The sequence below is a fragment of the Crinia signifera genome, chromosome 6, assembly GCF_055691185.1.
Source record: "Crinia signifera chromosome 6, ASM5569118v1, whole genome shotgun sequence".
Taxonomy (NCBI): Eukaryota; Metazoa; Chordata; class Amphibia; order Anura; family Myobatrachidae; genus Crinia; species Crinia signifera.
In genome coordinates this window covers 140,340,330-140,356,498 of record NC_139222.1, presented here as the reverse complement: position 1 = coordinate 140,356,498, position 16,169 = coordinate 140,340,330, and the positions used below count along the sequence as shown (strand labels likewise).

The window sequence follows — 16,169 nt, the reverse complement described above, 5'->3', positions numbered from 1 at the left end:
TAATAATGAGTATATTTCTTCAATTGCGAAAAACAGGAGTGGCAATAATACATTTGTGCATGTGTTCCTAGGTGATACATATGATATTCTGGCGGTGGCTATGTAGGTCAGAAGACCGAACCCAGCATCCCAACATGGAAAATCCTGACAGGGGCTCTGTAAGTAAGCTATCTCTATCCCCCGAACCCTCCCTGCTTGCAGCCTAAACCTAGCACTTAACCTCACCTTCTAAGTGCCTAAATCTCACCCCCTCGCTGAAACCTAATCCTAACCTCCCCCAGGCAGCCTAACCATAAATCCCCCCCCCCCCCCCAGTGCCTAAAACATACAAGCTGTACAAAGTACAAGGTCCTTAAAATGTCACATTTTATGTTATACTGTAGTCTTGTGTTAATTATTTTCCAATGTAAATGAATTGAATGGCTTAATGCAGAGATAAGAACTGGAAAAACGTTTGATAACCAAAAATAGCTTAAGATTCATATAAAATGAAAAAACAGATCGGCCGACTATGGCATAATATTTCCCCTTAAAATAAATACAACACCTTGCACCACTACAGTACCTGGTTGGTTATCCTTTGTAAATTCACCATAAGCCACTTCAAACCCTGAATAGAGGAAAAAGGACAGAAATGTTATAAGTATTTCAGCTAAACCCTTAGACATTCTCTAGACCAGCGGTTCCCAACTTTTTTCTCTCCCATACCCCTTGATTGGTCTTTTTATTTATGAGCACCCCATCCTCTCAATGTGAAATATCCACAGTACTTACTAATGGAAGTGAGCGGTAGTGTCCTTATATTAACCCCTTAAGTGGTGTTTTTTTTTTAAAGGTAGTGCTCCCTACTGTGTCCCCCTGGGCAGAGCAGCGCCACTAAAAAATTATGCCAGCCGCTGCCTGGCCCTGCGTCCATCAACCCGGCATGTCAGTAGCTGGCGCCGGAGACTTGAATAGAAAAGCTGGGGGTAAGGGGGAGGAGGAGGCGCGGTGGAGGAGAGGGAGCTGGGCAGCGCTGAAGCTGCATGAGTTCAGCTATTAACTCAACAGCGCTGCCCAGCTCTAAACAGTGGCAATCCGAACTTGCCAGACTGGGCACTGAGGCACAGCCCAGAAAATTCTTGGGATTACCACTGAAGGGGTTAAGGAGTAGCAGAGGAGTAGTGTGCGGTCAGAAATCTGGTCCCTCTGTGTCTGGCCACTGGCTGTGTACTGTCTCCAGGGTTACCGCTAACGCCTGTAGGATTAATATTGCTGCTTCATTTATCCGAATCAGTGCAGGGCAGATGATTACTGATGTCTGAGGGTAGTGTGGGTAGCTCCCAGTGGATTTCTGGTTAGGAAAAAGCACGAGGAGACGCTGATGACGCTGCAGATGGAACCGGAAGTGATGCAATGTGGTTTGTCTCCATGGCAATGGGACACTTCCTCTGCTTTCAGGAGACTTCCTCTTCTGCTATTACCAATATTATTTTCAAGTACCCCCAACTAGTTTGTAGAGTACCCCCAGATGTACTGACAGCGCGGGTTTGAATAACCGTAATGTCGTGTCATTTTAGCCCCCCCCTCCACGGAGATCGGCAAATCGGCTCATTTTCCATCATGGGACGGGGCTTAATGATGTCACGCTCAATGAGGGGCTTAATGATTTCTTTGAAATTTAAATCTAAATTGCAGTGTAAAAATAATGCAGCCAGTATTTACCCTGCACAGAAACAAAATACCTTACACAAATGTAACTCTCTCTTATGGACAAAACCATATGCACTGCAGGTGGGGCTGATGGAACATGTTTAGAGAGAGTTAGATTTGGGTGTTTTATTGTTTCTTTGCAGGGTAAATACTGGCTTCTTTATTTTTACACTGCAATATAGATATCACTTTGAAGTACACCCCCCACCCAAATCTAACTCTCTCTGCACATGTTACATCTGCCCACCTGCAGTGCACATGGTTTTGTTCCTAAGAGAGTGATTGTGCCTTTGTGAGTGAATTAGAATAAGGGCCAAAGCGTTAACGCTCCCAAAACATTACTGCATAACTTATGAAGACCTACACAGCAATTTAACATAGTGGATCCCATAGCAAACTCTTCAAAATCTTGAATCCCCCCTCCCCCAATTGGCACCAAGAAGTTAAAACAACAAAAACAAACACACAAACACATTGGCCACCACATGAAAAAATAAAACATACATAGCATTGTAGGCACTTTATATGCCACGCAGTGCCCCCAGTTCACATTAAATACCACACGCTGATCGCATCTGACGGCTTCCAGCGTGACCTAGCAGGAATCGAACATGATGTCACATCAAGGAGCTAAAATTCCAATTGGCCCCGGCTGCGGGATGCCGCCAGGGGACAGTGTACTGCCGTGGAGGGTGGACCTCTTCTTGCTTCACTATTTGCTTTGATAAAGGAAGTAAAATCCTGAAAACTTACAAAGTTACTGTGTCTGCAGTTTATTTGTGTGGAGTACGAGGGAGTGCCGCTATTTACCCAAGACTAACTATATATATATATATATATATATATATATATATATATATATATATATATATATATATATATATATATAATAAATATATTCTACACACACACATATGAAGCTCAAACTGTGAGTGGAATGACCAAATGCATTTGGGCGTGAATGAGTGATGTAGAATATGTTGATGGTTCTGATTGCAGACAGATGTTGATCTCCCAGGTACAGCTACTGGTGACTGAGTGGCTTATTCCGTACCTACTATTTGGTGATATGCTGAAAATACTTGACTAAATACAAGTAAAAATTGTTACCTTTTATTACTTATGAGTGTAATATACAGCTTATGCCTTCTTGGGAAAGTAGTTTGGAGCCAGATGCAATTCTAAAGACATCTAAAGTTGCTTCTTTGAAATGCAGAGTAGAGCAGAGTAATATATATATATATATATATATATATATATATATATATATATATATATATATATCACTGTATATATACACACACACAAGAGTATAATGATAAACATACATAGATATATATATCCCAATAGTTTACAGGTTGCAATACATGCATTGCTGTCCTCATTATTTATGTATTAGCAGTTTCTTATATAGTGCATACAGAATCCGCAGCGCTTTACAGAGAATATATAACCATTCACATCAGTCCCTGCCCCAGTGGAGCTTACAATCTATATTCCCTACCACTGTACACGCACACACAGACATTCTAGGGTTAATTTTTTGGGAGCCAATTAACCTACCAGTATATTTTTGATTTGTGGGAGGAAACCAGAGTACCTGGAGGAAACCCACGCAAGTACGGGGAGAATATACAAACTCCACACAGTTAAAGCCATGGTGGGGTTTGAACCCATGACCTCATTGCTGTGAGGCAGTAATGCTAACCACTACACCATCCGTACTGCCCATTATCATCTATATATATATATATATATATATATATATATATATATGTGTCTAGTGTCCGTGAGTCTCTATAACACTGCCATCTGCTGTCAGTGAGTGAAACTACATCTCTTTCTCACACATGCACAAACACAGAAGGTAGCAGACTAGCTTTCAATGCTTTTGCTTCGAGCAGGCTTACTGGTGTGGTTATTTAATTATATGACAAACATAAAAATAAAGTATTTCTCTTTATATAATCTTTCCCAGAAGTACCTTTATATGTATCCATTGCAGATAGGTTCTCTTTAGAGAATCGCAAGCCAGAATATTTCTTGATTGTAGCCATGGGAATATTCTGGATACTATACAGGGGCACTGTAGTAAATAGCCCTAGAATATGTAGGCAGACAGATAAAAATACCATTGGAATTTAGTGACAAAAGTAAAACTATATTTGATGGAAGTTTATAGACAAAATATTGACAAGACAACATGGCATATTGATCAAGAAATATTTCCTACATTGTGCACAATGTTCCTGGGAGAGGAATCAGAAGAATCCTTCCCCAGCAATGGCCATTTGTAGTACCTGTATCATGATGAGCAATCACTTTACTTCTAATACATCAAAAGGGACAGGCACCTGTCTCCAAATGTATTTTTTAATACATGCTGCAAGAAAGATGCACAGGCAGACACCTACCAATCTGGCCTTCCTATATCCCCACCTTTTTAAATGTTCCACTTTGTGAAAAGTAACAACCAGCTTTTCTTCCTTCTCTCTCATTGCTGGAAATGAAGTCTGCTCACTCCTCCAGTCATCCTCCCCTGTACCTGCCTTTCAGACCCCATGCTTTCTCTGATCATTCGACTTTGAATCATGCCTCAACCCCCTCTTTAATATCTGCCTTTCACTGGTCTCTTCCTATCTTAGAACATGCCTTTGCATCTTTTTTTTTCTTTTTTTTAAATCTCTTGACATTTACAATCTGCACATTGTTCTTTTGCCACATGCCTCCAGTTCTTTTGCCACATGCCTCCAAACTATTGGAGCAGTTTGTCTTAAGCTTGGTACAAACCTGTAGGTATATCTGCAGCCAACATGATATTTCTGTTAATGGCATTGTTCACAGACATATCACTGTTTCAAAGTGGCTGATGGACCAGCGATAGATCAGCCATTAGAATGGCCGATATATTGGCCAGTGTGTACCCAGCATTACACTGCCTTTCCAACTATCTTTCCTCTCAACTCCCTCATCCCCTTTAATCTGGCTTTACTCTATTTATTCCACATAAATTGCCATTGCCAAGGTCAACAATTATGTTTTAAACACTAAATGTAAGGGCCACTATTCCATTTATATTCTTCTTGACCTGACTAATGCACTCAACCTGGTTGACCAAGTTTCCCTTCTCCTGTGGATGACCCCCCCCCCCCCCCCCCTATCTTTCTAACAGCTCCTTCTATGTCTCTACCTCCAACTCTAGCTCCCCTGACTTCTTCTTCTTGTGGGTATTACCAAGATTCTGCCTTTGGCCCATTTCTTTATCTTTACATGAACTTCCTTGGTAACATCATAAGCTCCTTTGGTCTCATATACCCTTAATGCTGTTGACTCAACTCCCCATACTTCTTTATTTCACCCTTGATCCCATTCCTAACTGATTCAACTTATTGATCAACATTTCTTCACTGGCTCCCTTTACCCTTCATAATCTATTTTAAAGTCATCATCACCTTCAAAGCACTCAAATTACTCTGCCCTCGGTTGTGTGTCCCAGGTTTGCAAATACAGGACCAAGTCGAGTAGTCTCGAGTTTAAAAGCATGGCTCGGGTCATGCTAAAAGCAGCAATTCTTGGAGATTATGTTCTCTCCACCCAATAACCCAGGTTCTCTCTGCAGTGTGAACGTGGTTTTGAGCAGTATTCAAAATCCAGGTTGGATCCAGCTTTTTGTCTGAAAGCGATATTTCACTGCCTTACATCCTCTGCGTACTTCCTCAAATTGTCGCCTTCTCTTCATGCTGTTATCCTCTTCCTACTCTTGCATCCAAAAGGTCTACCATTCTGCTTTCCTAGGGCCAGATTCTCTAAGCTTCAAAAGTGATAAAATGGATAGTGATAAATAGCCAGCCAATTAGCTCCTGTCTGACATTTTTCAAACACAGTCTGTGACATGGCAGGTAGGAGCTGATTGGCTGGCTGTTTATCACTCTCCCTTTTATCACTTTTGAAGCTTAGAGAATCTGGCCCTTTGTCTGAAAAAACCTCACCCCCAGACTATCAGGTTGTCTTAAAACACATAATCATTAAAGCCTACCAGCACTCCTCACATTCAACACAACTCCCTTCTCATCTCTTCCCAAATCACCTACAAGTAAACCCCTTTGGGTTTAAAACTCTAGGAACCAGGTTCTTCCATATCCTCTTGGTTCTCACTTTCCGCTTATTCAGTACTTCCAATCTGTTTTAAACTCAGTAACTTTAATCTCACTGGTCTGCTCTTCTAGGCTACCAGACCATACTACTGTTGACTCCTGAAGCAGACCAGGCACATACACGGTCCTTGCTCAGCTGGACATTTTGTGATACAGTATGCTCCACAAGGTAATAAAATGTGCTTTGGAGATGCCTTTATGTCCGACTCCACATGAGCACCTTATGTGTATGTTTAATTTTGAGGAATTAAAAGAATATGGAGTGGAGTTACTTACCTTCAAAAAAGTAGCCTCCTGGTGCTCCTGCTAATAGAGTTCCATTCTGCAAGGTAAAATGGGGGATTTGAAGCCATGGATCTTTATACTGACCATCAACCAGTGACAAAACAGATTTATCTCATTTACTTCCTGACCATCTGCCTATTAATAACACTTTTCCTCTTCATTTACAATTACATAATTTAAACGCCAAATGAATGACCTAATTAAAGGATAATTTGGCTAACTAAAAATAAAAGTTATCTTTAAGTGTGGATAGTTCATGCTAGGGACTCCACAGTTTTCCAGTGCTGCTTGTTCAAGCATTGACAACCATGGGGGATGGGAAGTTTTGCTGACTGCAAATACAGCATTATTCTCTGAGCTGCTATGTGACCGCAGACACCACAAGGCATTTGAAGCCCCAAAACTTTGCTCAGGCCAGAAACATTGATCAGAATGTTCAGATATACAGTATGTGCTAATTATTACAGTTTGGAAAAGAAAAGTTCCATGCAATCTTTTTGCTTTTAGGAAGGGCACTAGTGAAGGGGTTGTCCTAAGTCAAACTCTACCAAAGAGGTGTAACTCTGGGAGGCAATGGAGTCATCTGCCACCAGGCTTCTGCTCCCAAAAGGGCACTTTCCCCCCCTGCAAGTTTGAATCAGTTAATTAAAAGCTGTCAATCTAACTTCTGTGGCTGACTCCCGCTCCTAACATAATTTTTGCAAGTGTCACCCTGTATTAGAACCCATTACCTTACTGATTGAGCTATGGGGGGGGGGCACCAATATTTTTCTTGCCTCCAGGCAACTGGGAGGAACTTATGCCATTGCTACCACCATCGCCATGAATTTCTGTGCTTTCCTATTGGACAGCTATTGCCATAAAGGTCAAATACAGACTTTAAACTATTTATCCACTACAATATAGTTACAGTAGGTGTTAAAAATAGTCTATAGCAGGAGTTTAATTTCCAATCAAACTTACCATACTGATTTCTGCACTGAATCCAATCTCACAGTAACGTTTATCTTGTACTGTATATAAAAAGAAAAACAGACATTACAGTATAACACATTAGATGTGTCCTTGACAAAATCTTTCTAGGCCTTCTGAGACCTCAGGAGGACACCAATAATGTATTTGTGTGGTAGATGGAGGGTTGGTGAATCACCGCTGTGAGCCTTTAGAAATAGATATACAGCACAGTGTTAAAACCGAGGAGACAGGCACATAGACCCCTTTCTCACCAGCATAAATTCAAACATCAGATACTATATATATATATATATATATATATATATATATATATATATATATATATAAATAAAGAAATGGGGCACTCACCGGATTTTTGTTAGCAGAAGTACTTTTTAATTACCAGTGCATATTGGGCCTTATTTTGGTTCATTCTTTCTGACAAAATCCTTCTTAGATGGGCAAAACCATGTGCACTGCAGGTGGGGCAGGTGTTACTTGTGCAGAGAGAATTAGATTTGGGTGGGGTTTTACTTCAAAGTGAGATCTATATTACAGTGTAGAAATAAAGCAGTCAGTATTTTCCCTGCACAGAAACAAAATTACTCACCCAAATCTAATTCTCTCTGCACATGTTACATCTGCCCCCCCTGCAGTGCACATGGTTTTGTCCATCTAAGAAGGATTTTGTCAGAAAGAATGAACCAAAATAAGGCCCATTGTGACAGTAGGTTTAGGTCAATGTTTCAGTCCCACCATGGACCTTTCTCAAGACCCCCTCTGTTGTCTCCTCTGTGTGCCTACAGAGGGGGTCTTGAGAAAGGTCCGGGGGGGACCGAAACGTTGTAAACCCAATGTCACAATATGCACTGGTAATTAAAAAGTACTTCTGCTAGCAAAAATCCGGTGAGTGCCCCATTTCTTTCAATTTGGATTCTGGAAGGACCTGGTTTGCTGGGACTTTTCTTTGGTTTTTGGCACCCCGGTGGATGGATACTATTGGTAGAGTGCTGTCCATATGGATGGGATATATATATATATATATATATATATATATATAGTAACCAACTAGATACAGCAAAGAGCGCTGTTCTAGGTTGGAGCAGAGCCGCTGCTGTCAGGAGTGATGCATAGGGTCACCTGACCCACGCGTCCAATGAAGCGCCTTGAGCGCTAGTAGAGGGGTTATCGCTATAAGGGTATCCGGTACTGCATTCCAGCCAGGTGGAACACACGCCGGACCCAAAATTACTTATCCTAATATGCGTGTTAATATTTACACAGAAATATGAATATTAGGTACATGTTTCCTAGCACGGCCACAATCGCGGGCATCGGGTGTCATTTTTAGTGGTCTGCGACGCGACGCCCCCGATTTTCCCATTGAAATGCATTGAAAAAAGTCAATATCGCGTCGGTCGCGTCGTATGCGGCTAAAAAAAGCTTAAATGGTCCAGACGCGATGCACCCGATTTCCCCATAGGAATCAATGTTAAATGGCTCAATTTACCCAAATCATCATAGGGAACAATGGTAAATGGGCCAGAAAACCAAAAAAGCACCCCTTAACAGTGAAATGTCCCCACAAAAGTAGTTGACGCCACCCCACGATCAACGCGAACCCGAAGCGTGGCGAGCGCAGCGAGCCCGCGAGGGGACGCGGTACGCGTCCTCCGTCCTTTTCATACCCCCACTATCCACGTCGGCGTGGAGTTGAGAATAGAATAGTGTGGCGAGCCACCGAGCCCAAAGCGTGGCGAGCGCAGCGAGCCCCGCGAGGGGACGCGGATACCTTCACAGGTAAACGCGTCCCTTCGCGGGCTTCACAGGTATCCGCTGCGCTCGCCACGCTTCGGGCTCGGTGGCTCGCTGCGCTCGCCACACTATTCTATTCTCAACTCCACGCCGACGTGGATAGTGGGGGTATGCAAAGGTCGGAGGACGCGTACCGCCGCCCCTCGCGGGCTCGCTGCGCTCGCCACGTTTCGGGTTCGCGTTGATCGTGGGGTGGCGTCAACTACTTTTGGGGGGACATTTCAGTGTTCAGCTGTGTTTTTTGGGTTTTCTGGCCCATTTCCCATTGTTCCCTATGATGATTTGGGTCAATTGAGCCATTTAACATTGATTCCTATGGGAAATCGGGGGCATCGCGGGTAAATTGAGGTATTTAACATTGTTTCCTATGGGGAAATCGTGGGCATCGCGTCGGTACCATCGCACCCGATTTTTTAGTGCATGCGATGGCCGCGATGCCCCCGATTTTTCCTTACGATGCCCACGATCAAGATCTTTGTGGCCGTGCTAGGAAACAAGTACCGAATATTATATTGGTAACTGCTGCCTAAGCTATGTAGGGGAGCTTATATTACATGTATATAGACAAAGGTAAATATGTATATACTATATTTCCGGGATTGTCCGGCTTGTGAATGGTACTTCCTGGCATCAGGGTATATAAGGTGTACAGCTGATCACAGTGTTAGATCATCTGATGCTGTGAACCATCTGAGATTCTGTCTTGACAAAGGGCCCGGCGTGGCTCGAAACGTCGACACAACCTATAAGCAAGTGGTGATTTATTAAACTTTTTTTACTGCAACGAAAATGTGGAAATCTGGTAAGTGCTGTTACTGTGGATTGTTTTATATATACATATATATATATATATATTAAACATTATAGAAATTGTAAAATTTAAATAGCCATTAATTAAAGCTGAATTGCAATATACAGATCAGCACCGCAGGACCCCCACCCAGCGGCTAAAGAGAGGTGCAGCCGTTTAGGAAATGATCCCCTTTCAACCCATAGTGTGTACCCTACAGATGTTACTCTCTGGACCCAGCAATGGTCTCATGGTGATGGTCTGAAAAAAAATATATTTTATCAATGTTATCAAAATTACATGTTACATTTTTTTTAAATTTTCAATATGTTTTAAATGAATGTTCGTGACCTAATTCAAATCATTAAAAAAAGGTAAATTTCTGAGCCTCTTTGGGTTAAATAAATTGCCAGTTAAGTGGTTGAAAGTACCATAACTTCCTTGATGTACTGCTTCTATTTTGATTTCCCGACATGGAGCAAATTCATAGAAGTTCTTCAGATCAGCAGTTAAGTAGCATGCCCCTGTGGGAGTTTTACCAGATTCACGGGGCCAGTCACTGGAATCGATGTAGTTAAAATGCTGGTAAGGGGCACAGGCCTATGAGCGATAAAGTGAGAAAGGTTTTAAGGTGCTGGAAGAGTAATGCCACCAAGAAAGAATCAAGTAACCATATTATACTAGCGGCATAAATTGTTTCTAGTGAATTTAGCTAGCTGTATTTCCATTAATGTCAGGGGTTATAGAGAAATAATTACATTTAAATGAATATTGGTTCAGCCCATACAATTTCTACCCCCACTCTGTGCATTATATGGTACATTTACTATTTGCACTGCGCAAATGAAAATAAATTGATTTAATGTCCGCTGAAGTAAACCATATTTCAATTCTGTTGGGCCAATTCAATATGGAGTGATGTAGTACCATGCTGTGCCACTGCACACAGAACTAAAAATCATGGTGCAGTGACGTTTTCATTTACAGTGTACCCCTATGAGGCTGCAAAACAAAGGAGCAATGTCATGAGTTCTGAGTTCTGGTGGGAAAACGCATTGCTTAGAATTAAATCAGCCATTAGGAATGTCATGCTTGCTTTCACACTCTGATTGATTACTTTAGTATCAAGCCTGCATTTCTGACAGAATGCTGGGTAAGACTATTGGGATTTCCCTTCTATACCTTGTGCTCCCCTTGTAAGAACAGCACAGAAGGAGGTTGGGACTCAATGACTTACATAAGATGGACACTATTTTTATCCTAAGCAATGTCCTTCCAACATAACACATAGCTGTTTGTACAGTGTATACATTATATATGGGATGATGTACTATATACAGTTGTGCTCATAAGTTTACATTCCCCAGCATAATTTGTGATGTTCTGGCCATTTGTCAGAGAATATGATAGATAACTCAGAAACTTTGCTTTCACTCATGGTTAGTGGTTGGGTGAAGCCATTTATTGTCAAACAACTGTGTTTTCTCTTTGTAAATCATAATGACAAAATAAACTACCCAAATGCCCCTGTTCAAAAGTTTACATACTCTGGATATTTTGGCCTGATAACATGCACACAAGTTGACACAAACGGATTTGAATAGCTACTAAAGGTAACCATCATCACATGTGATCTGTTTGCTTGTAATCAGTGTGTGTGTATAAAGGTCAGTGAGTTTCTGGTCTCCTGAAAGACTCTTGCATCTTTCATCCAGTGCTGCACTGACGTGTCTGGATTCTGAGTCATGGGGAAAGCAAAAGATTTGTCGAATGATCTGCAGGAAAAGGTAATTGAACTGTATAAAACAGGAAAGAAATCCAAGCAATTGAGAATGCCAATCAGCAGTGTTCAAACTCTAATTATAAAGTGGAGAATTAGGAATTCTGTGAAAACCAAATCACGTTCAGGTAGATCAACAAAAATGTCAGCCACAACTGCCAGGAAAATAGTTTGGGATGCAAAGAAAAAGAAAATCCACAAATAACTTCAGCTGAAATACAGGACTCTCTGGAAAAAAAGTGGTGTGGTTGTTTCAAGATGCACAATAAGGAGACATTCAAAGAAATATGGGCTGCATGGTCGAGTCACCAGAAGAAAGCCATTGCTATGCAAATCCCACAAAGCATCCCACATACAATACTCCAAACAGCACAGAGACAAGCCTCAAAAATTCTGGAACAAAGTCATTTGGAGTGATGAGACCAAAATTGAATTTTTTGGCCACAACCATAAACGTTACATTTGGAGAGGAGTCAACAAGGTCTATGATGAAAGGAACACCATTCCTATGGTAAAACACAGGTCGATCAGTGATGATTTAGGGATGTGTGAGCTACAAAGGCACTGGAAACTTGGTCAAAATTGATGGCAAGATGAAGGCAGATGTTATCAGAAAATACTGGAGCCTGGAAGCTGCGCATGGGACGTACTTGGATGTTCCAACATGACAATGATCCAAAACACAAGGCCAAGTTGACTGTCATTGGCTACAGCAGAATAAAGTGAAGGTTCTGGAGTGGCCATCTCAGTCTCCTGATCTCATTATCCTTGAGCCATTCTGGGGAGATCTGAAACATGCAGTTCATGCAAGACAGCCCACGAATTTACAGGAACTGGAGGCTTTTTGTCAAGAAGAATGGGCAGCTTAACCATCTGAGAAAATAAAGAGCCTCATCCACAACTACCACAAAAGACTTCAAGCTGTCATTGATGTTATAGGGGGCAATACACGGAACTGGGGTATGTAAACTTTTCATCTGGGTCATTTGGGTAGATTCTGTTGTCAATATAATTTAAAAAGAGTAAACACAGTTGTTTGACAATAAATGGCTTCACCTAATCACTAATCACGAGTGAAAGAAAAGTTTGTGAGTTATCATTCATATTCTCAGACAAATGGCCAGAAAATCACAAATTCTGCTAGGGTATGCAAACTTATGAGCACAACTGTAACTGTATGATAAATTTATCAGTTCCAAAACAATGAGCATAAAAGGAAATTTCCCTGGATGGACCATACAGTGAGCTTATGGATAACAACAGGTAGAACATGCAAACTTCCCACAGTATGATTGTGGAGGGAATCGAACGCAAGACCTCATTGTAGTGAACCAGTAACACAACCCATTACACCAAAAATGCTTAGGAACCTCTTCCATCTTGTCCTTTTGGGGGTTTCATGCATTTAACATAAAAGTTAGAGTTATAAAGTTGAGGAAAATGTGACAACTGAGGGGCAACAGGGACACATGGAAGCCCTAATTATATATATATATATCATGGACTCATACCACAATGCTGGTCTTCCAGGTCCGTACTGTTGCTCCAAGCCACTGGTCAGACTTAAAAACGCTCATAAAGCCATTGGAAGTGTCATTTTTGTCACCTGTAAAACAACAAATCTTTGCACTGAGGTGGAAAAATGTTAAGTGAATATAATAGTGCTCATTCAAAGGTTCAGGAAGAAGAAAAAATAAAATGAACAAATTGCACCTGGTTAAAACTGGGTGGGGAAGATCAAAAATGCACAGTGACATTTATAGTTTCTGTAAGGTTGTGTCATAGCTTAATTAGAAATACCAATATTTATTTTCAATAAGCAAAAGCAATCCATATTTTTACTGCATGCAAAAAAGAAAAAAAATACATTAATTACTCTTGCATTGCAACATGATTATCCTGGGACCAAACCACTCACTCTTCAAGTCTAAATCAGGTAAAAAATGAAGGGTAGCAAATGAGGCAAAATGAAAAAAAAAAAAAATACAGAACAAAGCATGAATTCCCTTACAGCAGCTAATATACTTTCTCGCCTAATCAGACTACAGGAGAACCTATATGCTTGGGAGTAGCCATGCTCTCTGTAATGGTTAGTGAAGTCTCTTGGGCTCCTACCACTACATTCTCCTGGTTGGTTTGTTACACCCCCAGTATGAAATTGGTTTGTTCACCATTTTTATATCAATAAAGTTAAAAAGGACTCTCTTCACTACAACTGGAAAATTATTAAATATTACTATTGTTTGTTGTAGTTACTTAAAACCATTTTTTAATGCAAACAACAGATAATATATATTTTTTTGTACTTGTTTCCTAGCACGGCGCCAGCGATGGAAATTGTATCCATCGGGTCCCAAAAAATCGCGTTGATGCGATCTTTACATTGGAACCAATGTAAAATGGTCCCTGAGACCCGATTTTACATTGGCCCCAATGTTAAATGCCACCCAGACCCCAATTTTCATTGTTTCCCCACCCTGATGGGTCAAATGGCCCCCCATTGTTAACGCCACCCCACAATGAATGCCAACCTGAAGCGGGGCGAGTGCAGCGAGCCAGCGAGGGGCGGCGGTACGCGTCCTCCGACCTTTTCATACCTCCACGTCGGCGTGTAGTTGATTTTATATAGTATGGCGAGCGCAGTGAGCCACCGAGCCTGAAGCGCGCAGAGCGCAGCGAGCCCCGCGAGGGGACGTGCATTACTTCACAGGTATTACCTCGCCACGCTTCGGGCTCGCCACACTATATAATGTCAACTCCACGCCGACGTGGATAGTGGGGGTATGAAAAGGTTGAAGGACGCGTACCGCTGTGCTCGCCATGCTTCGGGTTGGCGTTCATCGTGGGGTGGAGTTAACAATGGGGGGGCATTTGTCATGTAAAAAAACCCATCAGGGTGGGTATGCAATGAAAAAAATCGGTCCTTTGGCCCATTTAACATTGTCCCCTATGTAAAATTGCGTCCATCGCATCGGTCGCATTGTATGCCATTATAATGGCATACAATGGACCCGATTTTACATAGGAATTTAACATTGAATACAATGCATTAACTTAAGGTATGCGATGAACGCGTTTTTTTAATTGTCGGGGAAAAGCCTAAAAAATAGCCCTAAAATCGTGTTGGTCGCGTCCATCGCATACCTTAAGTTAAGGTATGTGATCACCCACAACGGGCGCCGTGCTAGGAAACAAGTACCATTTTTTAAAAACCACACCACCAACTATTCATTGTATTTTAACATATACAAGTTAGTGTCATTTGTGATTGCAGGACTCCCTTGCTTATTACATATTTACAGATGCATGATTAAAAGTTTTATAAGCATATTTGGAATGCTTATCCACATAGTGTTTTCACTAATGAAACACAATGCCCATGGGAGAAAGATACATCATCATCATCATCCAAAACAAAAACAATATTTTATATATATAAAATTACATTTTATTTCTTTATTTTAAAGGCACCACAATTGGTTCCCAGTGCTGTACATATTAGGACAATGCAGGGTACACAGAACTAAACATAACAGTAACTGAAGAACAAAAACAGAGCACAGCTAACAATAAGCAACACAATGGGGCAGATGTATTAAGCCTTAACAAGAGATAAATACAAGTGTGATAAGGAGAGATAAACGCCCAGCCAATCACCTGCCAACTGCCATGTTACAGGCTGTGTTTGAAAAAAATTCAGTAAGAGGATTGGCTGAACGTTTATCTCTCCTTATCACCCTTGCATTTATCTCTTAGAAATGTTCTTACTTTTGAAAGAAAAGCACATCAATTTTTAATGAAGAGATCATTAAATTAATCAAGAATACACTTTCTAATTGTTATTGTGGTAAATGACTATACTAGATTGTTTTTAAAGGAATATCTACATAGATATATAGAGACCCATTTCAAACATCACTCCAGTGTTCTAAAGGTACATTGAGTTTGCTAATCGCATTAGAAGACTAATGGACGATTACAAAACCCTTTGAAAACCCTTGTGCAATTATGTTAGCATCACATTTGTGGGTTTACTTATACTCTCAAAATGGACAGAAAAATAGAACTTTCATGTGAAACTAGACAGTTTATGGTGTTTGGATCACACAAAAGAACATTTGTGAGAAGTGAAAAGATGCTGGAAGAGTGCCTGATCCCAACTGTCATGAATGGTGGAGGTAATGTGATGGTCTGGGGCTGCTTCGGTGGGGGTAAAATGAGGAATTTGTACAAGATAGAAAGGGATTTTATATAAAGAAGGCAATCACTCCATTTTGCAAACCAATGCCATACCCTGTGGACAGCACTTGATTGGGGCCGTTTTCCTCCTCCAACGGGACAATGACCTCCAAATAACGCAAGAACTATTTAGGGAAGACGCAGTCAATGATTGACCATTTATTGTTGACCCATTGACTGCTGACCAAAAATCAATATCTCAATGCATGTTATAACAAAGAATGCTTAGTATTATCTACATTTGGCAACATTATGACAATGACAATTATAAATATTATTCATATTACTTCAAGTTCCCTGGTTTGTCTGTTGTTGGCAATGTGCCGTTAGTTACTTTTATATTCCAGTTAGGTCCCTTTAGTAAGTTTCACCTTTTGACCGTTTCCTTAAAGATCTCCGGTACTTTGTCCATACACAAGATCTGGTGGCACTGGAGTTGGGGCGGGCCTAATTTGCCCCT

General features: G+C 41.0%; 1 protein-coding gene across 1 annotated transcript in view; it reads right to left on the bottom strand.

The window, feature by feature from the left end:
* ITGA2B (integrin subunit alpha 2b) overlaps positions 1–16,169 on the bottom strand; it is a 55,251-nt gene that overhangs the window by 37,251 nt on the left and 1,831 nt on the right. The window contains exons 3-8 of the mRNA XM_083150109.1: positions 12,982–13,076; positions 10,122–10,290; positions 7,095–7,144; positions 6,123–6,168; positions 3,677–3,793; positions 548–610 (exon numbers count right to left, since the gene is read on the bottom strand). Coding sequence (XP_083006235.1) covers positions 548–610; positions 3,677–3,793; positions 6,123–6,168; positions 7,095–7,144; positions 10,122–10,290; positions 12,982–13,076 — 540 coding nt within the window. The remainder of the gene's footprint in view (positions 1–547; positions 611–3,676; positions 3,794–6,122; positions 6,169–7,094; positions 7,145–10,121; positions 10,291–12,981; positions 13,077–16,169) is intronic.